The sequence below is a fragment of the Orcinus orca genome, chromosome 1 (assembly GCF_937001465.1).
Source record: "Orcinus orca chromosome 1, mOrcOrc1.1, whole genome shotgun sequence".
Taxonomy (NCBI): Eukaryota; Metazoa; Chordata; class Mammalia; order Artiodactyla; family Delphinidae; genus Orcinus; species Orcinus orca.
This window is the reverse complement of record NC_064559.1, coordinates 180,125,467-180,151,586: the sequence shown is the minus strand read 5'-3', so window position 1 is coordinate 180,151,586 and position 26,120 is coordinate 180,125,467. Positions and strand designations below refer to the sequence as shown.

The 26,120-nt window shown below is 41.8% G+C and overlaps 1 protein-coding gene and 1 pseudogene across 2 annotated transcripts in view; one reads left to right on the top strand and one right to left on the bottom strand.

Annotated features, from left to right (window-relative positions):
* SMAP2 (small ArfGAP2) overlaps positions 1-25,050 on the top strand; it is a 47,925-nt gene extending 22,875 nt beyond the window's left edge. For both annotated transcript variants that reach the window (XM_004266392.4, XM_049698010.1), the window contains 9 exons: positions 7,272-7,405; positions 8,655-8,740; positions 9,726-9,804; positions 16,358-16,444; positions 17,486-17,567; positions 18,613-18,722; positions 19,753-19,909; positions 20,367-20,683; positions 23,723-25,050. In XM_004266392.4, coding sequence (XP_004266440.1) covers positions 7,272-7,405; positions 8,655-8,740; positions 9,726-9,804; positions 16,358-16,444; positions 17,486-17,567; positions 18,613-18,722; positions 19,753-19,909; positions 20,367-20,683; positions 23,723-23,848 — 1,178 coding nt within the window. In that variant the 3' untranslated portion in view covers positions 23,849-25,050. The remainder of the gene's footprint in view (positions 1-7,271; positions 7,406-8,654; positions 8,741-9,725; positions 9,805-16,357; positions 16,445-17,485; positions 17,568-18,612; positions 18,723-19,752; positions 19,910-20,366; positions 20,684-23,722) is intronic.
* LOC105747850 (polypeptide N-acetylgalactosaminyltransferase 1-like) lies at positions 13,433-15,349 on the bottom strand (annotated as a pseudogene).
* Positions 25,051-26,120: the final 1,070 nt, after the last annotated feature.

Genomic DNA, 26,120 nt, shown 5'->3' with positions numbered 1-26,120 from the left:
TCATCCTGTGTAAAGCACGGGCTCTTAAAGGGCTTTATTAACATGCTAAGGAGTTTCAACTTATCTTTCAGCCAGTAAGGAGCCACGGATGGCTCTGTTGTTTTGTTTTTAAAATACCTGTACTGTTTTTTCTCATTACAGAAGTAATGCAAGTTCATTGCAAACAATTCAGAGAGTATGTTAAAAAATAGGAAAATAAATATTTCACAGTCCCACTACCCAGAAATAATAGCTTTTAATATTTTACATGTATTCTTCTAGACAATTTTTTCTGTGCATACATATACATTTATTCACATTCTTAAACAAAAATGGTTTGATTTGTTCTGTTTATACTGTTTAAAATTGTATTTTATAATTAATATAACATGGACATGTTTCTATATTAAATAAAGAGCTACAATTTTCTTTTCCCTGAGTAGTGATATCATAGTTCTTTTATGGAATCTGTTGATGTTTTTTGTTGGAACATTAATATATTACTGAACATTCTTAATATATTTCTTTGTGTACTTGACCTGTTGTTTCCCTGATGAATTCTTACAGCAGGGGTGGGTGGCCTTCAAAGGATTTACTTACTTTCAATTATTATTATTTTTATTTTTATTTTTTTGCGGTACGCGGGCCTCTCACTGTTGTGGCCTCTCACGCTGCGGAGCACAGGCTCCGGACGCGCAGGCTCAGCGGCCATGGCTCACGGGCCCAGCCGCTCCGCGGCATGTGGGATCTTCCCGGACCGGGGCACGAACCCGTGTCCCCTGCATCGGCAGGCGGACTCTCAACCACTGCGCCACCAGGGAAGCCCTCAATTAATTTTTAAACAAATTTTGCCTCCCTGCTGTGTGCGAGGAACTGTGCTGTGTCCTGGGAATGTAACAGTGAACATCACAGATCTGCCTGCTCTTGTGGCACTTATAGTTTAGTGGAAAAGACATGTTCAGCGATCACATAAATAAATATATGATAAAATATGGTACAACTTAGAAAGAAAAAGTAAAGGGTAAAATAAGTGAAAGTCTATAACCTTTGAAAAGTCCTTATTTTTAGAGGTATATACCAAAGTATATGCAGATTGCATGGTATGATATTTGGGATTTGCTTCAAAATATTCCAAGGTTCGGAGTTGAGTGTGTGGGAGTATAGCTGAAGTAAGATTGGCCAGAGGTTGATAATTGATGAAGCTGCTGGTTAATTATGCTCGGCTTTTGTGTGTTTGAAATTTTCCATAACGAAATGTAAAAACCAGAAGAAAAGATGGAAGAGAGAATATAATCTGGTTTAGATTGGGGGACCAAGGAAAGGCTCCTTTGAGGAAGAAGCTTTTCAGCTGATATATAGGAGTTGACCAGGCTACAAGGGGTGGATAGTGGTTGGGGAAGGAGCTCTTTAGGCAGTGAGAGCAGCGTGTACAAAGGCCAGAAGCCCTAAGTAAAGAACATGTTGGTGTTTTGAGGAAACGAAAGAAGGCTGGCGTGATTGGAGTTGAGAAGCTGGGGAAGTAGCCATGGGCCAGATCATATAAGACCTTGGAGACCACGTTAAGGATTTTGTTCTTTAATCCAACAGTGACAGAAGGCAGGCTTCCCTAGAAAGGTTTTAAGCAGCTGAGTGACAAGGTCACTTTTGCTTCTTTAAGAGCTCAAGCTGACTGTTTTGCAGAGAATGGTTTTGGTTTGGTGTTGGAGGAGAAGGGAATGTAAAAGCAGAGAGAGACATTAATTAGGAGGTTATCGCACTAGTCCAAGAGATCTGGTGCGTTTGGATTAGAGAAATAGTGTTGCAGATGGAGAGAGGAGATACTGATTTGAGAGATATTTGGTCTTGGTGATGGTGTAGATATGGCGATTGAAGAAGAGAGGTATAAAAAATGATGTATAGGGCTTCCCTGGTGGCGCAGTGGTTGAGAGTCTGCCTGCCGATGCAGGGGACACGGGTTCGTGCCCCAGTCCGGGAAGATCCCACATGCCGCGGAGTGGCTGGGCCCGTGAGCCATGGCCGCTGAGCCTGCGCGTCCGGAGCCTGTGCTCCGCAACGGGAGAGGCCACAACAGTGAGAGGCCCGCGTACCGCAGGAAAAAAAAAAAAAAAAAAGAAAGAAAATGATGTATAAATTTCTGACTGCTGCGTTTGAACGAATGGAGGTGTAATTGATTAAGATGGAGAAGAATGGAGGAAGAACAGGTTTTGTGGCAAGAGATTGAGAGTTCAGTTTGGAATATGCCATTCAGAAAATTAGCACCAATTTACATTTTCACCTCTATATTTGAGACTACATGAAAAGTTTACATTTGGGGGCCTGATCTGTACAGATTTGTGTTTTGGAGAGATTATTCTGGTGGGAGTCTGTTTAGTTGTTACTCTGTGAGCTCTTTGAAATAGGGGATCTCATCTTTATTGTCTCTGCCTTTGTATTCCTGGTACCTAGCAGGCAGAGTGCTTGGCACATAGTAGGTACTCAATAAATAATATTAAAAGAATGAATGCTTAATACAACATTGTAAATTAACTATATTTCAATAAAAATTTTTAAAGAAGAGCTAACAAGAAAATCTTACGCCCATTTTAAAAAAATGAATGCTTATAGGTGAGATATGAGAAGGTCTAGGTAGAAATGGATAGATTCTGGGAAAGTTTCCAAGGTAGATTCAACAGGGCTTGGATGGAAGATGGAAGAGAATTTCTCTCCCTTCCTTGACCCTTCCTGCTGAAGAGTTTTTCAACAGCTCCAAGATGCTGGCAGGTCTAACTTATGGGTATCCATTGATTTAGCAATGTTTTTTTTTTCCCCCTTAACATTTATTTTTTGGAACTCCATAGGTTAGAGATCAACAAGTTGTAATTATTATAATAGTAGGTTCAAGCTATCTGTAACTCTAGTTCTTTTCTCTCTGCTGATTTCTCAAGCCGAGAACCCTCCTAGGCCTAGTAGCTCTGGTGATAGGGGAAGTTTCAGCAGCAAGAAAAATTTGCAGCTGGGCATCAGTAGTTAACTCGGTTATGCAGAAGCCATCCAGTAGTTGAATGTAAATTGGATTTATTTATATGCTTTCCATTTTACAAATGGAGAAATAAGCCCTGGAGAATCTTGTCAAAAGGCGTGTAACTAGTCAGTGTAAGCCCAGATTTCCCTGATACTGGGCTGGTACTTACTAGAGCTGATTGCTTGGCAGATTAGCCAGATCCATATACTTTCTTCATTTTTACTGATCCCTCATTGCAGAGTGATTATTTATTAATTTTAATATTGCTTAATGCTTCCTGAGCCTGCTTGTAGGCCCCTGATGAATATGTTCACTTAGCCATGACCTTGCTCTTATGTTGTGCTAATCACTACCAGTTTATATCGCTGTCTATCATCCTCTTTGCTTTCAAAATGGTTTGAAACATTGCCTCTCAGAGTCTCTTTCCATTTTCAACTTCAAAATGGTATCTTTTATATTTTCTCCCTGGTTGCCATGGCCAATGTGTATGGAACAATTGGATTATCTTTGCATGTATCCCGTGTTTAAGTAGGCTGGCCTTGTAGCAACAGTACCAGGTACTGTGGAATCCAGGCACATCAGATGGCTGTCAGCTTCCCACCTTCCTCTGTGTGTGCAGTGGAGGCGTGTATGGACACCAGGGCAGGACGGGGGCGTATAACAGAAAAGGGGAACAGCTGGGGGTTTAAGTAGTATATTCTCAAGGAATATTTTGAGGGCGATAAAAGAAGCTGCTTAAAATTTCATGTTTTCTAGAAGACTTTGAAATTGTATCGAGGGTAAGTTTCTTTCTGCTCTTCAGTCCGTTGATTTTGATTCTGGCGTTTAAGGACTAGAACTCACATTCCTGTCTAACAAGCAGCATTCTGTGGTGTTGCATAGTGTTGGCTTATACATATGAATTCATTAACACGCCCTTATCAGACTTCCCTGGTGGCGCAGTGGTTAAGAATCCACCTGCCAATACAGGGGACACGGGTTCGAGACCTGGTCGGGGAAGATCCCACATACCACGGAGCAACTAATCCCGTGCACCACAACTACTGAGCCTGCGCTCTAGAGCCCGCGAGCCACAACTACTGAGCCCACGTGCCACAACTACTGAAGCCCGCATGCCTAGAGCCTGTGCTCTGCAACAAAGAGAAGCCACTGCAATGAGAAGCCCGCGCACCGCAACGAAAAGTAGCCCCCGCTCACCGCAACTAGAGAAAGCCCGGGCGCAGCAACGAAGACCCAACACAGCCAAAAATAAATAAATTAATTAAAAAACAAAACAAAACATGCTCTTATCATGAAGGAGATGAATGGGAAATGGGTTCCAGAAATCTCATTCTATGCCATGTTCTTATATGTAGCTCTCTTTTATTATTACCCCTCCATATTCTCAGCAGTGTGAGGTGAATATTATTGTGCACATTTTGTAGATGAGGAAACTGGGGTTTAGGAAGCTTAAGTATCTCTCTGAAGGTCACACAGCTAATCATTGATGAAGCTGACCTTCAAAATGTAAGTTTTTTTCTGGCTGCAAAGATTATGCTTTTAATAACAACACCATTTTCCCATATTTTCAGCCATGTAAGTATCTCTCCTGTGTTTTCACTTTCTCCAATTTCAGAATCCTTTATGGAGCGTGCAGTTATTGATTAATAAATCTAGTGGCTTAAAACTAAAGGAGGCTGAGTGTCTGAGATAGAACTGTCCGTATTTCACTGGGAAAAGGTTGTAAGAGGGATGTGGGAGGGGGAGCAGAGAAGGCTTCCTCTGACCTTTCATGAAAATTTTATTGCCTATGTTTCTATACTGAGGCCTTGTTAGTGGCTCCAGAATATCAGGATTTAGTCTTGTATTCCTCCAAGGCAAAGAGACGGTAAATACTCTGGAACGGGATCTGGAGAAATTCCACAGTTGTGACAGTAGCTTAGATGTTTGGGAATCACCTTCTCCAGACTTAGGGTCAGGAAGTAAATAGCATAACATTCCACAGGTAACTTTTGACTTTTTTAATTTTATTTTTGGCTGCGTTGGGTCTTTGTTGCTGAGCACGGGCTTTCTGTAGTTACAGTGAACAGGGGCTACTCTTCATTGCGGTGCGCGGGCTTCTCACTGCAGTGGCTTCTCTTGTTGTGGAGCATGGGCTCTAGGCGTGTGGCCTTCAGTAGTTGTGGCTCGCGGGCTCTAGAGCGCAGGCTCAGTAGTTGTGGCACACGGGCTTAGTTGCTTCCCGGACCAGGGATCGAACCCATGTCACCTGCATTGGCAGGCAGATTCTTAACCACTGCACCACCAGGGAAGTCCCACAGCTACCTTTTAAGTAGTGTTTTTGGCTTCTGATTTTGTTAGCAAACAAATATAATGTAACTACCTTATGAGTTCTAGAATCTCGAGCAAAGGGAAAATGGTAAAGAAACATGAAATATTAACTTTTGGTCCCATTTTTAAATCCTGTATAATTTGGATTTTATCTGAGTTCCTTTATGAAAACTGTAACCCAAAATAGACATACAGCACGCTAAGGAACCTCATTCACATCTATTTAGGTTTTCTGTTTTGTGTTTATGTTAACTCCCACTGAAAGAAGTGTGTGGATCATTTGTGTGTTTATTGGCTACATAGCAGATCTACTGTGCAAATCTGGGGATTTGAAGGGACTGAAGGTCTTTTTAGAAGGTAAATCTGAGCCTAGCAAGATTAGAGCATAAGAGGGTATTGGGATAAAATTTGAGGCAGAGAACACCACCTGGTGGTTATAAGGAGGACTTGAGCCTTCTGTATTTGTAGTTTTTGCCATAGTATCAGTAATATCTTTGTCCAAAAATTACATTCTTATAGTAATTGCAGATTCAAATTTCTAAGAATAATTTTCTGCCATATGATTTTAGCATTCCCTTATTAAAACTGCTGCCAAAACCCTTAGACCAACCAAACTATTATCTGTGTCCAGCAGAATTGAAACCTCATGTCCTTTGTTGCTCCAAATGCAGGTCCTCTTTATCTCTGTAGAAAATCAATTAGTGTCTTTTCACCTCTTTATCAAAACCTCTAACTTTGACATCATGCTTCTTTATGTGGTAAATTTCTGCTTAGTGGAATGATGGCAGAGGAAATATTAGTGATTTTTCAGCAGGTGTTTGGCAGGCGTCATATAAAAGTAAGTCAGTTTTATCCTGTATAAAAATTATGAAGAAGAGTTTGAAAATTTCCCAGAGTGATTATTAAGGTGAGCGAAGTTGGCAGGGGATGGGAGATTATGTAACAGAATTTTACTGAAATACATATCTGAGATTTCTTTTTTATTGCTATAAGTGTCTTTATTATTTGACAATTGTGAATCTAAATAATTCTGTAGTTGGGTAAAGTAGGGACATCAGCCCGAGGGGAAAGGATCCTAGTAAGTGAATCTGGATGCATATTTTATAGGCCTGGTTGGGAGGGGAAGATAAACAAAGTTTTAAATTTCAGGCTGAGCCTTGAGCTGGCATGGCATGTCTGTATCTTTTTTCCTGGTAGGAAAACTGAATCCAGGTCTCACTACCATTGAAATGTTTCTTGAGGGAGGGCTGTTCGTGTAAGATACTAAATAGAATGTGACATGACTTCCCATTGTTCTCCTGGGATTTTTAAAAACCATGAGTAACAGTATTATAATATTTGCATTTCAACACTTATATTATCAGATACTGTAAAAAGCTGCTCCCTAGTCAAATGCCCACATGTTATATAATCCCATTTATATAAAATGTCCAGAATTGGCAGATCTACAGAGACAGAAAGTAGATTTGTGGTTGCCTGGGTCTGGGGTTGGGGGAAGTTGGGAGGAAATGGGGACTGCTTGCTAATGGGGTTGAGATTTCTTTTTGGGGTGTACACCATCACCAGAATTAGATAGTGGTGATGGTGTACAACTGTCTGAGAATACTAAAAACCACTGTGTTGTACACTTAAAAAAATTTAAACTTAAAGAAAGCTGATTCTTGGAGGAATGAACAAAACCAATTTTTTAAAGAAAGGTGATTATGGGAATTCCCTGGCAGTCCAGTGGGTAGGACTCAGCACTTTCACTGCCAGGGCCTAGGTTCAATCCCTGGTTGGGGAACTAAGATCCTGCAAGCTGCACAGCACAGCCAAAAAAATTAAAATAAAATCTAAAAAAAAGTTTTTTAAAGATGATTGTGGTAACAGTTCTCTCACTTATGTTCTAGCAGAAATGTTGTCTGATAACCTAAATATTCCACTTTGGGTCTTGAATGTTGTTTTAACTGGTACTTTATTGCCCTGTTCCTGACCTTCACAGGACCACGATGGGCCTCCTGGAACATTGGTGTGTTCATCTGCATTCGATGTGCTGGAATCCACAGGAATCTCGGGGTGCACATATCCAGGGTAAAATCAGTTAACCTCGACCAGTGGACTCAGGAACAGATCCAGGTATTTACACAGCCCAAGAGTGAGTCAACTGCTCCCATATTTCCATGTAAAAGTAGTTCCGGATGAATTTCAGTCAAACTGGGCATAAAGGTGAAGGTAAAGGACAGTTTAGTTGTTAAACACGTATGTCACATTTAACATTTTTAATCTTTGTATTTAAGACACAGGTTATTCTACTTATATTTTGCTTCCTTCAAAGCACTAATAGTCTATGGACTAGGACCCCATGGATCTGTGAAGGTATAAAGGGGGATCTTTGGATTATTTTCTAAGGGCCTTGGCATTTGCAGATCTAACATTTATAGTTTTAGATACTCACTTAAAAGAAGAAAACCCTCCAACACATAGACTTATAATAGTGTTTTATTGCAGAAATGCATATATGAATCTTGCTTGCTGTTAGGTTGGTGGGCTGGGCATGAGAAACTTAAGTTAGTGAGTCCAGCCTGGCCCAAGAGCTGCACCTCGATGTGGCTTCATTGTTCTATATTCTCTTCCTGCATTGAAACTTGTTAAAGTAATTTAAAAAAAAAATTTTTTTTTCCTTTGTTTTGGGGGAAAGAAGCTCCAAACAAAACGAGTTGCTAAAGTTGGTGTTAGAAATAAGAGGTTATTCCTAATAGAAAATGGCTTTAGAAGTTACTTTAGATTATTTTTATGGATTCACTAAAGGACTAAAAGGTTAGTTATATTTTCCAGTTACACTTTACTGTATCTTATGAAGGAAATTACATGCCATGGAGGTATTTGGAAATTTGAAGATTTTTTAAAATCTTGGAATTTCTCTCTCACAAGTGTTAAAGAGTCTTTCAAAAGCCTAATGAGAAGCACATTTATTGGTACTACAACGGAATAGGTTAATTACTGCTATAAACTCAGAATTGTAGTTGTTCCTGATTATTGCCTGCCTGATTAGGCACTGATTATTGCCTGCCAAGTAGACATTTTGATTGGCAGCTATGTCTTGGACTTTCACATGGGATCTTGAATTATTATTGAATTAAATGTATCCTGTCAGACAAATCTTTCAATAAAAGGAGGAGGGGTGGCAGGAAAGACAGCTGTGAAAGTAAATGGTTGGGAGTAGAGCAGAGAGAATCATGGATTGGAAACCAGAAGACAGGCTTAAATCTCGGTTCTCCCACTCCCTAGGTTGGTTCTTCAATTGTAAAATGGTACAATTGGGTGAGAAGTTTTTCAGTTCTTTCCTGATGTGACATTCCTTGTTTCCACATCTTTTTTATTGCAGTGCATGCAAGAGATGGGGAATGGAAAGGCAAACCGACTTTATGAAGCCTACCTGCCTGAGACCTTTCGGCGACCTCAAATAGACCCGTATCTTTTCTGGAGCAACTCAGAAGGCTGAGTGGTTTTTTTGGTGTTTTGGGAGAGTCACACAAGACTCAGAACCCATGATCTGACTGGGCCATATTTATATGTGGATTAGTCGAAGTCTGGCTTTTCCTCTCTCCAGCAACCAAGACACACAGGAAGTCCACATATACTGTCTAATGTCAGAATGGTGGTGTCACATGGGGAAAACTGTTCAGGAATTAAGACTGCAGTGGTTCACTGTGAATTCTTCCATAAAGTGACATCTCTAATAATTTTTGGATCTCTGAAACCATTGTTTGATAAAAAGAATATTTATTGTGCTATGTTGAGTTAGCAAAACAACCATTCATTTTTAACACCCTTTTATGTCCTAGCTCAAAGAATTAACTGTTGTTGACCAGTTAATCCATAACTTTCTTCCCCCATCCCCTCAAAAGGAGATAGCACCCAGCTCACAAAACCAAACCCCCTGAACGCAGTGCTTCTCAAAATGTGGTTTGTAGACCATCTTGTTAGAGTTTGCTTTTGGTGGGTGCAGGTGGAACCTGTTAAATGCAGATTTGGAGCCCTGCAGAGGATCCACTGATCAGAATCTGGCAGTGGGGCACAAGAGGTTATAAGGGGCACTCGGGTGCCTTTGTTTAAGACTTGTTGACTGAAGGACTTTAAAATAGATAACTGACTGCTTTACCTGTATTCTAGAACAGCCACAGGCTCCACTGATGTCAAAATGAAGATTGATCCCATTTTCTGCTATCATTACTCTGAAGGAAAATCCTAGGAAATGGTGATTCCCTGCAGTAACCACGAAGGAGGCATTTAAAGGTTTTGGTCAGGGAAACCCCACGTGAAGAGACAGGAGCCATATGGGGAAACCAGGCAGGAGGGAGAGAGGAGAACAATGTTCCATGAGATACAAATTGACCTTTTATAGTCATTCCATGAGAAAGATTTGTTTGATTTATCCTTAATAAGCTTTTTGCAGAGCTGTCGAGGGATTTATTCGAGATAAATATGAGAAGAAGAAATACATGGACCGAAGTCTGGACATCAATGCCTTTAGGGTTGGTTGTAAATCTTTCAAGTTTTGTTCATAATAAGTAATTTGCTTATTAATCAGCCCAGGTGGGAATTTGAAGAACAGCTACCAATATACTCTAAGTCCATAAAGAAAAAAAAACGCCAGCTATAGAATCAAGACCATGAGGTATCATGGAGCAAACTTTTGCCGCAGGGATGGACCAACCACCAGTGAATTCTTTACCATGATTTGGATTTAGGTGTTAGTGATTCCCAGTTCCAAATTCTTCAAATGGACATGTTGGGCATACTAGACCAAACAGAATAATATGTGTGTGTATGTATATACACGTGTGTCTGTGTGTGTGTGTGTGTGCGTGCATTTTTTTGCTGTAAATGCCGTCAACAAAATTAGGTGTAATTAAAGCACCAGAGTTTCCTTCAGTTTGACCAGCATATTATTTCCAGTGTGTCGACAGACTGCCAATGGGACCCTTGTTCTTGAGAGGGGGTTTTAGGAGACTCCCAGTCGCCAAGTACACTTTTCATCCTAGGCGTGTAGTTAGAATCTGAAATACAGTGTATGATAACTGGACAAGTATAACATACGGGAGGAAATACAACACGGTTTCTGGAAGAAGAAAATATGCCTGACTAATGACAACTAGAGTGGAACCAATCAATATGACTATTTAGACCTTCAAAAAGCCTTTGACAAGACTCTATAGTAAATTTGCCTTGGAATAATTAACTGTTTCTCTAACCAAGGAAGTATGGAGAATATGGGATTCTCCAGTTCTAGCCAAGGACCTATCTAGCTATCCTCTATCTTCTATCTGTTATTTATTTTAATGGAAGATATACTAGCCAGTGAAATCATTAAGTTTACACAGGGCTCTAAGCCCTTCCAGGTAATTTAAAGTCAAGCTAATTGGAATCAGCTCCAGACTGATCTTTTGAGCTTGTGTGAAAAAGGACACTAACTGGGAGGTGAATTTCAGTGTAGGCAAGTGCAGGGTAATACGTGTAGTTAGGTAAAGATAATTCCTTCTCAACTTAGTATGAAGGACTCTTACCTCACAGTCATCCAGAAAAGGGACCTGGAAGTTATTGTAACTGTCCCAAGAAAGAATTAACCCAGTGCACAGCTGTGGCTTGGATGGCATCATCAAAAAGGGTTTGAAACCAAAGCACAAACGTTTCCTTTCACTAGAAAACTATGGTCTGTTTCCTTAGCTCTATTCATTGTACCAGACCATATGAAATCAGACAAGGTCAGAAAAAGGTATCTGAGATAATTCAGAAGGTGGGAGAAGAGGAAAGAGTAGCCATATGGAGATAGATAGTGTTCATTCGTAATTAGGTTGCTGGTGTACCGTACCCATGAAAGCAGCCTGTTTTACTCACTGAATGTTTTCATTTAGGAAGGAAATATTTCCTATGTGCCAAAGAGCTATTTCAAACTTTTTTATTTGATGTACTTAGATTTTTAAAAAATACTCTTGCAAAGATTTATATGCCAAGAATTAATATTTGCTAAGTGAAGGCATTTATTATCAAATCTAAAAGAAACTGGCTTTGTTAATTAAAGAGTATTCTTTTTAAATGGACAGATAAGACATTTTTAACTTCAAGAAATAGTGTTCTGTATTAAAGCATTACACTATGCATGAAACAGACATAGCTGCATGTGTTCTTCATGATTATAATACCACTTTATAGATAATATGAAAGTTAAAGTGGAAAATCCATGCCTACTCTTATCTTTACTAATGATTATCGTTTTGGTGTGTTCCCCCATTTTCTCCTACTTTTTGGAGGCGTAATTATAATACAGTTATATAGAATGTCTCCTGCTTTCACTCGACTTAACAGATCATTTTTTTTGTAACGTTACTTGTTAATTTTCACAACTTGTAATTGTTGAATCTTATTCAGTGAGTAACTAGATCACAGTTTATTTTACTATTCTCCCCTGTGGCATAAAGGTTAAGTTTTTCTTCAGCATATAAAATTCTGGGATGAAGTTCTTGGTGTATATAACCTTTTCCATGTTTTGGATTATTTTCTTAAGATACATTACAAAATACCGTATTATCTAGGGTAAAGGGTTTCAGTATTTATCTCTTTGTACTTTTGCCAATATACTTTCTAGAAGTTGTGCTATTTTATACTGTCTTCTCAGCATTGGGTAAGAGTGGTAGTTTTACTCAATCCCTACCAATATTAGATATTATCATTAAGATTTTTCTCCCTCAAAAAGTGGTTTTTTTGGCTATGCCTTGCAGCTTGAGGGATCTTAGCTCCCCAACCAGGGATTGAACATGGGCCCTCAGCAATGTAAGCGCAGAGTTCTAACCACTGGACCTCCAGGGAATTCCCCCCAAAATGAATTTTAAATTTCACTTTTCGATCATTAGCAGGGCTGACCATTTTTCATGTGTATGCTATACTTCCTTTTGTTTTTAGTCAAATTTTATTTTTTAAAAAAGCAGCAGATCAACATTACAATTCAAGAACCTAATGTAAATATGCACTTGACAATGAAGCACATCTGAGTATGCAGTGAAAAAAGTTTTCCAAAAAACCATCAAATGTATCATCTCCAAATACCCAAATAATAAATCACTTCTACAGGCCTTTTGTTGAGTGGAATCATAAACAAAGAACAGAAGATTTATTGCTGCAAAAACAAATCTGTAGTACAGTAGTATGAATCTTGGGTATTAAGCATAATCAGTTGAATCAAGTTAGGAAGTTGAAAATCTAATAAGAAATTTGTGCGTATGAGAGAAGGTCTATAAGCCAGTTGACCCAAGAGCAACTGAGATATCAAACTTGTTCAGTGAGACCAGACGTTATTTTAAATCTCCATATTTTGAAGGCAATTAAAAATTACAATTCCAACAGCCCACAAACTAAATTTAAAAAACTGTAGAAAGCATTAAAACTATGTTCAAAGAGCCACTTTTTCAGCTCAATTTCAGCACCCCAAGGGAAAAGAAAAGCATCCATGACTATCACAGGTGAAAACAGAATGAATGTCATCGGAATCGGTTATTTTTCCCCACTGAGGTATAAAATCTATATAGAAATTTGATACTATAACAAATTGTACTTCTCATAGTTCTGTTTTAATTTCCTTTAAACCCTGTTTAATACAGTTTTTTAAATTGTTATAAAAATGTTTTCATGATTCTGAATCTGGTTCCAGTTCTTTTTCATTTTTTTATATCAATATTTAATACACTGGCTACCAGTTCTAATCAGAAAAAAAATCTTGAACGTCTCTTCATTATAACAGCACATTCAGCAGAAATTACTGATGTGCAAGCAAACCATAAAAGGTACAGCTCTCTGGAAATCACATTTCGTAGATTGTTTCAGTCTGAATATTCTTTACAATGATTCTTTTTTTTTTTTTTTTTTGTGGTACGCGGGCCTCTCACTGTTGTGGCCTCTCCCGTTGCGGAGCACAGGCTCCGGACGCGCAGGCTCAGCAGCCATGGCTCACGGGCGTAGCCGCTCCGCGGTACGTGGGACCCTCCCGGACCGGGGCACGAACCCGTGTCCCCTGCATCGGCAGGCGGACGCTCAACCACTGCGCCACCAGGGAAGCCCTACAATGATTCTTGATGGAAGACTCTTCCAATCTTGTAAACATCAGTGTGCACAGTCTTGCTACTACGTAGTTTCGTATCCTTGGACAGGAGGGCCGGTTCACAGCTAGTGAAAGCAAGAGCAGTCTAAGTTTTAATGGCTGATAAACCCTACATCCTACAGGAGGAAAGCACTTTTCCTTTTTTGCTACTTAAGAATGTGGCAGAAATGGATGCTGAGGTAGCCCCGTCAATCCTTATTTTTTTCTTTCTTTGTAAATTTGGTCTCAGAATTCTGGAAGGGTGACATTTCTAAGAAGCCACTGCTAGGACTGGCTTCCATTGCAGTCTCTAATGCTGGACACCTGGCTATCCTCTTCTGTGGCTTTATCTAGGCACTGATTACTGTTCGCAGGCTGCAGGGTTAATTTCACCGGGTCATACTTCCAAAGTTGGTTGCCTTTTAGGTGGTAGCATTTGAGCATTGTGACTGGGCCATTAAGTTTGGAGACACCCAAGCAAAGGTCATCTGTTCTAATTTCTTTGTTGGCAGTGTAAGAGAAAACCTGATTACCTCCCATACCATGACAGTTAAAAATTCCAGCTTTTTCATTCTCTTTTCTAGCCATGTTATCCAGACACTGATTTGTTTCCACATTTCATATCTCTCCCAAAGAGAAATAGTGATGTGGAATCTGAGAATCTGCATAAATATTCTCTAGGTACCAAAAGAAAGGTCTGCATTGGGGTTTGCGTCTTAGACCAAGTCTTGGTGATATATCTCCATAATCTACCTTTGTAACACCTGGATAAATTATATAGAAGAAATGCTTGAATTCATCCATACACACTTCTGCAAGTCATCTGTTATTTTTATTGATAATCTGCCCTGTGCCTCCTGGAAACGTGTAGGGTGTAGCTTTCTGAAACACATGTCCAACATGTGAGCAAGTAACAATCTCCAAAGTTCCTCCACACTGCCAAATCCTAAAGGAAATTTCTAGGTTTTCTCCTCCCCAAATATCCATTGCAGCATCATATGTTCCAATTTCCTGAAAGTAATCTCTGCCTATTGAAAAAAGGCCTCCTGCTATTGTAGGTGTTCTCACAGGAAGAATTCCATCACCTTTCCTTCTGTCCATTTCTCTTTGGGGAATAGGATACCAGCGAAAATTAAGCTTCCAGTTGAATCCGCCATAGGTCATGTCAGAACCTGCCTTGTACTCAAAAGTATCATCACTGATCACATCAATGATAGGATAGTCCACTGTCTTCCTGTCATGTTTGATCCTGGCTAAGAGAGGCTCCAGCCACCCCACTGTACACTCACAGTGAGCATCTTAAAAGGTGATCACGTGGCCTTTAGACACTGCAGCTCCTTTTAATCTAGCTCTGATCAATCCAGAGCATGGCTTCATTCGAATGACATGAACTGGTAATTTAATTTTTTCACATAACTCTCTAGAGGTCTTTTCAAAAAGTCTCTTTCACTGGCCTCATCTACTAGAACAATTTCATCTCGCATGTGTCTTGGTGAGCGATTAATGACACTATGGACAGTTCGCAGAAGTGTGCTCCAAGCCTCATTGTGGGAAACAATCACCACACTTGTTGTGATAATATTCCTTGTATTCAGGAATATTATCTGGATACACCTTTGTTTTACACCCTTCTAACCTAACATCTGGTAAAGATCTGTTGAGTGCAGTCATCTCACTTGCCGTTAAATTGAACTGATAGATTTTAAACATGTCTTTCATCTTTTCTTGACCCTCTTTAGTAGGAATGACGACTGGTTTCCCCATTTCTCCAGGACTTTCATGAGGCTTTTGTACTGGCTCTAGAACATCCCCAGCAGGAAGTCCTCTCTCTATTTTTCATCACAGTTGTTGCATTCACTGAAGTTACGCAGCAGGAACATATCCAAGAGCACCCAAATCAAGGAGGTGGCTAGCATCACCTTGCAACACCCAGATTTTCTCACGGCACTTTAAGTCAAATGCAAAATTTTAAAATATATATAAATACACAAAAATCATGAAAATTATTCCAATCCAGTTTCATCAGAAATCACGTTCATAACCTTGGTCCGCGCGCGGCGGCGGCGGCGGCGGGCGGTCCTCGGCGCCGGCCCGGGAGGTCGCGGCGCGGTCCCGTGGGCCGCAGTGCGGGCGCTATTTGTCGGGCTGCCGTCCGCCGCTTCGCCTCCTCGACCACTGCCTGCGGCTCGCCCGACGCGAGCCCCGCCTCCGCCGCCTCTACTTCCTTTTATATGCCTGTGTTCTTGTTTACTTTGTGGCTCTGTTATGCATTGAGATTTGATGATAAAAATGTGACCAGTAACGGTATAATCTGTGAAAGTATTATGAATGCCTCTGAAAGTAACAAAAACTGAGAAAGACTTTCTAATATTCTGGTTTTGATGTGCTTTTTGGTTTTATACAGATGATGCATTCAGGACACCCTAAAAGGGATACTTGAATCCTTTTACTCATTTTTGCCTTATTTTCTTGGTTTTTGTTTTTCTAATCTTTAAGCTTGGTTAAGCTTCTTATTTTTAAAAAAGGAGATGAAGAGGGAGAGAACTTTTGATGGAAGTTAGAAAATCACAAAGGCTGTATGCCGATTAAGATGAACAGTTTTCACCCCTGTGCCAAGTTGAGCAAGTTAAACTAGGGTCAAAAAGGGGCAGCAAAACCGGTGAAATGGTTTAACCCCTGTAGATAACCCCATCTGCACACTAGCGGTCATAAGTGTGTTAGACAGAACAAGGAGAGAGGTGCTTAAGAAATTTTAAAGATGCCTCTTGCAGTCTTGAGGCCAGGGTGGAAGAGGCCAACGGTCATGCCTCACACCAAGAAACCCCGAGTTTGTCAGACTCCTACATCAGATTCAGTAGGGATATTTGTGTCCTTTTGGGCCATTTGAGGTTATAATTTGTTGAACTGTTAGTCACCATGGGGCCTGTTCTTTGTCTTGTTTTGTTAAATCATCGTAGAAAGAAAAAGATGACAAGTGGAAAAGAGGGAGCGAACCAGCTCCGGAGAAAAAAATGGAACCTGTTGTTTTTGAGAAAGTTAAAATGGTAAGTGGGGAAGTATGTGCACTGTGTGGACGGCCTTGTTCACATGGCATGTTCACATGTGGAGGGGACAGGTGGGGTGGTGTTGATAGCATATCGCACCGTTGCACCTGGGGCTAAAGGGGGGCCACGTTTGGGTTAGATCACCCGCTGACATTTCTGCTGCTTTCTCATTGCCTTGTTGCTGCCTGATCTGCTCTGTAACACTTCTTTTGGGGTCCAGATGGGAGCTTAGGAAATGCATCTGTCCCATCTGAGCAAGAGGCACGTTTCATGGCAGAATGCCAAGGCTCTGTGACACCTTCTGAGCAGAGGCTACATTAGTCCTTCTCTCCTTAGACCTTCTTTACCTCGTTTTCCTGTTGTGGTTAAGGACAGTCCAGAAGCCAGGCTATCCTCATCCATTTTAAACCATCCCTTCTTGTATTCTTTCTCTGTCATATGGAAGTAGACACCTTTCTTTTCCCACAGGACATATTGTGGCAGTGGTAGTAGATGCTCCACTATAGGAGTTTAGATTCTTGGGAAAGAGGACTTTTCACTATTTGCTTAAGGAAGAGTCTTTTATCATCATTCTGAATTGCACTGTCTGCAGAACACATTCCTTAGTGATACTGGCAGAGTGAATTAGGTAACCTTTAACTGAGCTCCTTTTCGGTATTAAAGGTTTTCTAATCACTGGGAGATGTGCTGGCTCTTGTACTGTCGGACACCTGCCTTTATTCTTGGCTTTTCCTGGGACCAGAAACTGCTGCTCCCGTTGGATACCCTGATCTGTGGTTGTCTTGGTTTCAGAAAGGTCTGTCTCTTCAGGAAGCCACATGAGCACAGATGACAGCCTTGTTTCTCACTTTAGCTTTGATTTCTGCACTGTGCCTCCTGACTTGGTTTTTCACACGATACTTCCTGAGTTGTGTTTCTTTGTAACTCTCTGTGAATAACAGCAACCATGCCACAAGAATCCCGGTGGCTTTACAGTGGAGAGGAGACCAGAAGGTTCAAAAACACCTGCTTATTTTTTTCTGTAACGTATTTTCACCTTAGCCACAGAAAAAAGAAGATCTACAGCTACCTCGGAAATGTTCCCCGAAATCCACAGCACCTGTCATGGATTTGTTGGGCCTTGGTAAGAGTGAGACTTTTCCACTCCCATAATCATACAAGTTTTGATGAATTCTCTGTGATCCTGGGAAGATAGGTAGAGATGGGACTCTTCAGTTGGTGGCTTCATCACTAAGATTGTTCCCTCGTGTTCTTCCTGTTGTTTTACATCTGAGCAGTTGTTCTAAGAGGTGTTTCATTTTTCACTGTACTGTGAAAAATATACAGTGATAGAGTAGTGGTTAAGTACAGTAGTGGTGGAGCATGGCCTTTGAAGCCAAAGTCCCAACTCTGCCACTTACTATCTATGTGACCTTGGGTAGCTTACTCAACCTCTAAACATTACTTTCCTAACCTATGTAGTAAGGATGATACGAGTCTACTTCAAAGGTGATGTTGGAAGGGTTAAAAGAGATAATGCCTCTAAAACTCTTAGCTCCTTGCCCAGCACAAACTAAGCATTCATTAAACGGTAGCAAGTTTCACTAAACCAGCACCTGTGAGCCCTGCCCCCATCCCTCTCATTTTCCAGGTGCATCCTGTTTCTGAGATGGCCCATTACCTTGTGATCATGATTTTCCTCCAAACTTCTGAAACCCTGAGCTAGTGGTTCTACCCCTTTCAGAAATAAGAGCCTATTCTTACCTTTCACAGTACTGATGGCTATACTTTGTTTCAGTCCATTCCTGCTGATTTAGGTTATTGGCTACTTCGGCTTCTAATGTCTGTACTTTTCATTTCTCTCTGAAAATGAGTCCTACACAGCTTTGCTCCTCAAATAGCCCAAAAGGAGCCAGCCAGCCCCCTTGTGGTGGTGCTAACATAGCCTTCAAGCCTGGGTTTCTGCTGTCCTTTGCCTGAAAGCTGGACTACAGTCTTCTCCAGACTGTTCTGGGGAATGTGGGGTGAGGCCTCTTGTGAGATGCCCCATCCAAGCTGGGTGGTTCCAGAGCATAGATTTCTGGGTCCATGATGGAGCATGTGGGCCTTCGCTGCTTTGTGTCTAGAATAGAAGGAAGGAATGCGCTTAACGAGCAGTGCTACGTTTTAACTTTGATCTGTCTTTCCAGATGCTCCTGTGTCCTGCTCCATTGCAAATAGTAAGACCAGTAATACCCTAGAGAAGGATTTAGATCTTTTGGCCTCTGTTCCATCTCCCTCTTCTTCGGTTTCCAGAAAGGTGAGTCTTGTGGGTGCCTCAGGATTAAAGGGCATTCTGGAAAGGGTGGTTTTGATAACTTAATCATGGAACCAAGTCATGCTTCCTTGGTGGAACTGGACTTTGGTTTTCTTGATTCTTCCCTTAACGCTATCATCTCTGTTACAGCCTAAGATTACTATTCATTCCATGTTGTCTCCTGCCCCAAAAGAGTGGGCCCTTTGAGTGGACTTCTGTTGAAGGTGTGTCAGATTGTAAAGGCTGATCCTCTAGGTCAGCTCCTCAGCCTGAGTTATTGCCAGAGAGTTTGTAAGTAGGAAAGACTTGAAACCTTTAATGGCTACCGTGTGTGGAATACCTGCTGTGTACAACAGGCACAGGGCTAGGTGATTTTGTGTCTCATTTTGTATATTTCATTTATGATTTAAAATACTCACCACAGGGCTTCCCTGGTGGCGCAGTGGTTGAGAGTCCGCCTGCCGATGCAGGGGACACGGGTTCGTGCCCCGGTCCGGGAAGATCCCACATGCCGCGGAGCGGCTGGGCCCGTGAGCCATGGCCGCTGAGCCTGCTCGTCTGCAGCCTGTGCTCCGCAACGGGAGAGGCCACAGCAGTGAGAGCCCCGCATACCGCAAAAAAAAAAAAGACTCAAATACTCGCCACAACCCTGCAAAATGGATCTTTTATAGATGAGGACATGTTAGTTCAGAAAAGTTAATGTGACTAGTTTCTTGTTGCACAACTAGTAAGTGGTGGCACTGGGATCTTAGTTCAGTTCTCTCTGGATGCATCGGTTGTAGGTCATTTTTATTTGTTTATGTGTTAGTTTTCCACCAAATCACATTGTTTTGCTAAAGAACAAAGAATTGTACCAGAGCTTAACTATCAGGTGTTTCCAGATATTTGTATGGTAAAAGTGTCAGGAAGCTATTAACTCGAGCCACAAATTCTTTTGCAAATGTTAGAAGCGACAGAGAGATGCGGGAGGTCCTTACAGAGACCCCCCATGAGGACCATTCCAATCCCCACCCCCCTCCCTCTTTGCCCTAAGGTTGTAGGTTCCATGCCAACCGCGGGGAGTGTTCCCGAAAACCTAAACCTGTTTCCAGAGCCAGGGAGCAAATCAGAAGAAACAGGCAAGAAGCAGCTCTCTAAAGACTCCATCCTTTCACTGTATGGATCCCAGACGCCTCAGATGCCTGCCCAAGGTAGAGTTCATGGGGGTCATGGCAATGTGCCGGACAGAGACGTGAGGCCTTACATGCAGGAATCATTTGTTGTGACAGGGGCAGTTGCTCTGGGGGCCAGGATATCACACTCCAAACAAACCTGAACATGACATTCCTTGCGAAGCTACCAAGTATCAGGAGATAGAGGTTAACGTAACTCAGAGCCATACTTCCGTGGGGTCTGGCATCACAGCTCTGTGAAGTCTGACCCAGGGTCCGGATCTGGACCCTAAAGGGGAAGTGGCTGGGTCAGCAGCCCGCTGGAAGCCATAGCAAGTCCTGTAGGGGCTCTGTCTAACCGTTTTGCTGTGTAAAAGAGCATTCTGAGTTGAGTAATCCTGAGGAATTCTAGCTGGAAAGGAGCAGCCGGTGAGAGTTTGGACTCACCTTGTACGCGTTCCTCTTTAACAGATCTGTATGTATGTTTTCTTGGCAGCAATGTTCATGGCTCCTGCTCAGATGGCATATCCCACAGCCTACCCCAGCTTCCCTGGGGTTACACCTCCTAACAGCCTAATGGGGAGCATGATGCCCCCACCAGTAGGCATGGTAGCTCAGCCAGGAGCTTCTGGTATGGTTGCCCCCATGGCCATGCCTGCAGGCTATATGGGTGGCATGCAGGCATCCATGATGGGTGTGCCAAACGGAATGATGACCACCCAGCAGGCTGGCTACATGGCAGGCATGGCAGCTATGCCCCAGACTATGTATGGGGTTCAGCCAGCTCAGCAGCTGCAGTGGAACCTTACTCAGGTAAGCGGCTCCATTTCACTCAGCACAAGAGTTTTGAGCCTCCCTCAAGTCTGTCTCACTTAGTATCTCTCCCTTACCCTTTGAATCCTTACAGTGTAAATGAGATATTGCCAGAGACATTCTCGGGTTTGCTTCATTTATTTATTTTTTTAACAGAAGATCTGTCTAACCTCAGACTTTCTAAGGCATTTTGGGTTCCTGTAGAATAAGGGTAACTGCCTAATTCTAAAACTCTCCACACATTCATCAAAACAACCTATACAGAGAAACAATGAGTGCAGATAAAAGCACCCATAACTCACGACTACCGCATCTAATAGAATACTACAAACCTCAAACTACATGACAGTAGGCACATAAACACCGAAATCCAGCAGAGCCAGCATCACAGAGAGACCATGTGAAAAGAGGAGAGGGAGCAGGGGGCTAGAGGTGACAGAGCATAGATAAAATCACCCCCTAGAAAGGGAAGGCCCTGTCCTGATTAGAGACATGCTGAGAAGAGGTCTGAGACGTGGTGGAGTAGAACTCTGGTTACTTGGAGAATCAAAAACAAGGGACTTGAAATATATAGGTTTATGGGTGGTAGCTTCGGAAAAGCATGTGTCTAGGAGAGATGGGGATGACCTAGAAGGAGGGGGTGCTCTTTGGAGACCTGGTGGCGAAGGGGAAGTAAGAAATGAGAAGTGGAAAAGAGAATCACAAAATCAGAAGATCCACCATTCTCCTTCACACCAAATAATCATTTCACTATACTAACAGAAGAGGGCGCTCTTGTACTAACAAATCTAGTAGTCTGCCCAGACCCTCTCACTTGTCTGTATTATTGCTGATTTGGAAAAATAGAGCACTACAAACTAAACAGAAAGTGGCAGATGACATTCGTACAAAACTACCATGAGAAGAAAATGAAAAATCCAAACATTTCAGGAAGTGGAAATTCTTCCCCAAAAGCAGTCACGAAGTAGAAGAAAACTGTTACACAATCCACCAATCTGAATTAAATGTCCTATAACAAACACTTGCAGATAAGACAAAACAGCCTGAATCAGAAATTTAAAAACTTACAAGCAAAATGGACAAAAAGTGGAAGTTGTGAAGTGAAAGTTTACTGAACTCAGGAAACAAATTGAAAAATGACACAATTATTTTAGAAATAGACTGAATTACAAGTTAGTCAAAGGAGAATAGATTCAACTGAAAATATATTTGGCATTGAGGAAAGGCATGAAACAGCTCAGAGAAGAGAACTAAATATAGAGAGCTGTAATAAGAATCAGAGAGAAAGTAATGCAGAAGTTAGGCAAAGAAGACCTAACATAAATATATTTGGAGACTCCCAAAGAAAAAGACAAAATAGTGGAACAGAATTAATATATTTAAAACTATAATACAAAACCATTCTTAGAAATAAAAGACTTGAATATAGTATTGAAAGAACCCACTGTGTATCTGGAAAAATTGACTCAGAATGGTCAACTCTAACATATCCCAGTAAACTTTTAGACTCTGTAGACAAGAAAAAAAATCCATGAGTCCATAGTGATATTTTTTAAAAGTGGGTGTGGGATAGAAGGAGGGAAAGCCTTCTTTGCTGAAGAGTGACAACTAATAATTGTAGAAAGAACAGGGTATTCACACATTCTCAAAGAAATACCCTTCAGATTACTTATTAAGTACAGTGAAAGAACATGTGATGGATACAACCTTAGATAAGTGATCAAACATAGAATTATCAACAGTGGGGCACATTAATTTCATGTGCTTCCTGGTATCTTATACTAAGAAGGACACATTATCACTTACATAGAAGTTTTGCCCAAAATATTTAACTTGGATCCAGTCATAAGAAAACATGAGATAAATCTAAATTGAAGTATTTTCTGTAAAATAACCAACCTGGACTCTTAAAACAGTGTCAGGGAAAAATGGAGGGGGAACTCTTCTAGATTAAAGGAGACTAAAGAGATGTAAAATTGAAACGTAATGTATATTAGAATATAGTGTTAATATTAAACATCTTGGACATATTAGTTGTAATGTGGTTCTAGGAAAGTATTCTTTCTTATGAGATGACTCCTGACTTATTAAGGGGTGAAATGTCACGATATGTGCAATTTTCAGTGCCCATCAAAAATTTTAAAAAGCTGACACATATGTATATATCAGAGAGAGAATAAGGCAAAAATGTTAACAATTGGTGAATTTAAGGAGCGATATATGGGTTTCATTGTACTATTCTTTCAACCTTTCTGTAAATTTGAAATTTTCTTTAAAAGCTGGCGGAAGGAAAATAGTTATACCTTCTCCTAAAGGAAAAGAACTTAAACAGAAAATGGACCAGGCTTGGGAAATTTAAGGCATTTTTCTTTGAGAAATAGCTTCTTCTGTTCACTGCCAGAGCCCAGGCTTTCAATTGAATTCATAAAGAGGCCCCAACCCCACCCAGGCCTGATGCCACCGACTCTTTTCTCCCAGCAATTTCCCTTCTCATACACTGGAGTCCTGAAGACATGTTGGTCTTTTTTTTTTTTTTTTTTTTTTGCCTTCCTTTGTTCATTCTGAATCGTCCAGTTTCCTTTTCTTCTTCTTCTCTCTGCTGGAGTACTTTCCCTGACACTGTCAGTAATGACTCTGCTGGAGATAAGACAGGAGCACCAGCATGGAGGCTTCTCTTTATACTCTCAGGGTTGGCCACGGCCAGTTCACAACAGGCCCCTTCTTTTCAGGATGAGAGATTGGAAAAGAGAGAGAGACTAACCTCCCATGCCGCTTTTATGTTGACTCGCTCCAGGATTCCCCCTTCCCCTTACTGAGCGCTAGTCTCAGACAACATCTCCCTTCTGGAAAGGCCTTCATCTTCGTGGTCTGGTATCCTCGGAATGATCCGAGAGGGTTCAGGGCAGTTATGTACCACGACAGAGCTCCCCTTTGTCTCACTCTCCCCTCCCCACAGGCGGAAGGACTCCTTCCCTGCCTGTTGCTCTAATTGGCCACAGGCCCACAGCCTGGTCTGAGAGTCTCCTCTCTCCCTTTCAGATGACCCAGCAGATGGCTGGGATGAACTTCTGTGGCGCCAACGGCATGCTGAGCTATGGACAGTCCATGAACGGCGGGAACGGACAGGCAGCAAATCAGACTCTCAGCCCTCAGATGTGGAAATAAACACAACGCACCTGGATGACTACCACTCTCCTCAGCCGCCTCTCTCCCCGTGTTTCCTCTTTCCCCAGCTGCTCCCCCACCCCCATCCCCTTTCCTACCTCTCTCTGTTTGGTTTAGAAACTGCTCAATCCGTCACTTGGGACTTGGCATTCTGCCCAGCCCAGCCACATCCCAAACACGCGGACCTCTCTGTTGTTTTCTGTCGTGCCTGTCCCCTAGCTCTCCTGACTCCCTCCCCAGCCTCAGCCCTGGTCCTCTCCTGGTACCAGCACCTTAGCAACTGTTGGCAGAAGGCACTTAGACTGCAGGATCAATGTGCACACGTTTGAGCACCTTTCCCACCAGGTGAAACCTCCTATCAGACTCAGAAAGGTCTGATAAGCTATTTCCATATGTTTAAATTTGAGGTGAAAACAGAGGCATCATGCTCCCCTGACTTACGGGAATGAAGAAAGTAATGAAATCAAATTAAATATTCCTTGAGTCTTAGAGCAGGTTGGCCCTAGCCCTGGCATGAGGCAAACGCCCTCCTACGAGGACGAGCAAAAATATGACTCTACTTTGCCCTGAATTGCTTTCTGGATCTGAGGCTTCAGGACTTGCTGCTTCGGCCAGCCTTTATTAACACCAAAGACTCTACGAAGGTTCCCCACAAAAACACACACCCATTTCCCTGCCTCCATCCTGCCTTCAGTAGGATCTGACTTTGTGGCTGGAGGACCAACCCCTCCCGTGGGAATGCAGAGCTTAACATGTGTACTGCTTGTGTGTGTGTGTGTGTGTGTGTGTGTGTATTCCACCTCCCACTCCCTCCCCATCTGCTCTGGGTATTTTTGGTTTTGTTTTTTTAGTTTTAGGTTTGCAACAGAGAGGAGTTAATTTATCAACAGCCTAAAACTGTTGCCAGTTTTTCTTTAGTTAAAAAAAGGTACAATCTCATTGGTAGCTCCCGTCCTCCTTTCCCCTCTCCGCCCTGCCAGTTGCTCTCTCCTGCCGGTGTGTCCAGGCTGCTCTGTGTCCCCACCTGTCCAGGTGTATGAGGCAGAGTGCCTGGGCAGCTTTCCTCTTAGTCATCGTTCACCCTACTTGAAAATTAAAACAAGAAAACTTTGCTTAAAAGATTTCATCTTTGGGAATCACAACTCCTGGTTGCCTTTCTCCTGTGTATGTGTAAATTCCTTAATAAATATTGCAGGGAAGGACCGCTCGCTTGCTCTCACTGTGTCCCTCTTGGAGGAGGGTGAGTTCCACGCAGGTTTTCTGCTTTCCAGGGGCAGTTCCCTCACTTTCCGTATTTTTGAAAACTATTACATTTAGGATGGATAAGCAACATAATGGAAAAGAATATAAAAAAAGAATGTATATATGTATATAACTGAGTCACTTTGCTATACAGCAGAGATTAGCACAACATTGTAAGTCAACTGTGTTTCCATTAAAAAACAAAAAACTTTGTACAGAACATACCCAGGGGCCAGGACCAGGCCCAGGCAGTCAGAAAGGGGACCTTTCTCCAGGGGTGTCTAGAGTTGTGAGGGAGGGAACTCTGGATTTCTGTACCTACTGGAGTCCCAGAACATCAGAACTAGAAGCACTCCCCCCCAGCCCCCAGCCAATAAAAAGCTGAGCCCACACCCACCCTTCCTTGGAGTACACCTTTTGAATACTTCCAGGTGTAAGTGAGAGGATAGCACAGTGGCTAAGAAAGTCAGCTCTGGATCAGACTGCCAGTGTTCATATCCCTTCTTACTCTGTGACCTGGGCAAGCTACTCAGCCCCTGGGTCTCAGTGTAAAATGGGACTCATGGTAATACTTAAGGTAAAATGAAGCAATTCCTGTGGTACATTTAGCACACAGGGCACTTTGCACTCAAATGTTAGCACATATTGTGTGCCATTATGTGTTAGGTATTAATTCATTCAACAAATATTTAACAAGTGCTTACAATGTGCCAAGCACTGTCTTAGGCTCTGGAATGAAGCACTGAATCAAAACTCCCTGATCTCATGGGGTAGAGTGGTAGGAGAGATGGACAATAAACAAGTAACTAAATTATTTAATTTCAGGTAGTAATAATACAAGGTAAGACAAGTTTAGAGGGTGGATATGGGACCATTTGGATGGAACAGTCAGAAGGAGGTTACATTGGAACTGAGACCTGAATAAGGAGCCAATCGTGTGGAGATCTGGAAAAAAATGAGAGCAAAGGTAGGCGTCTGCGTTGGAAATCGTTCGGTGGAGGTATTGGTTTGGGAGTCATCAGGGTGTGGA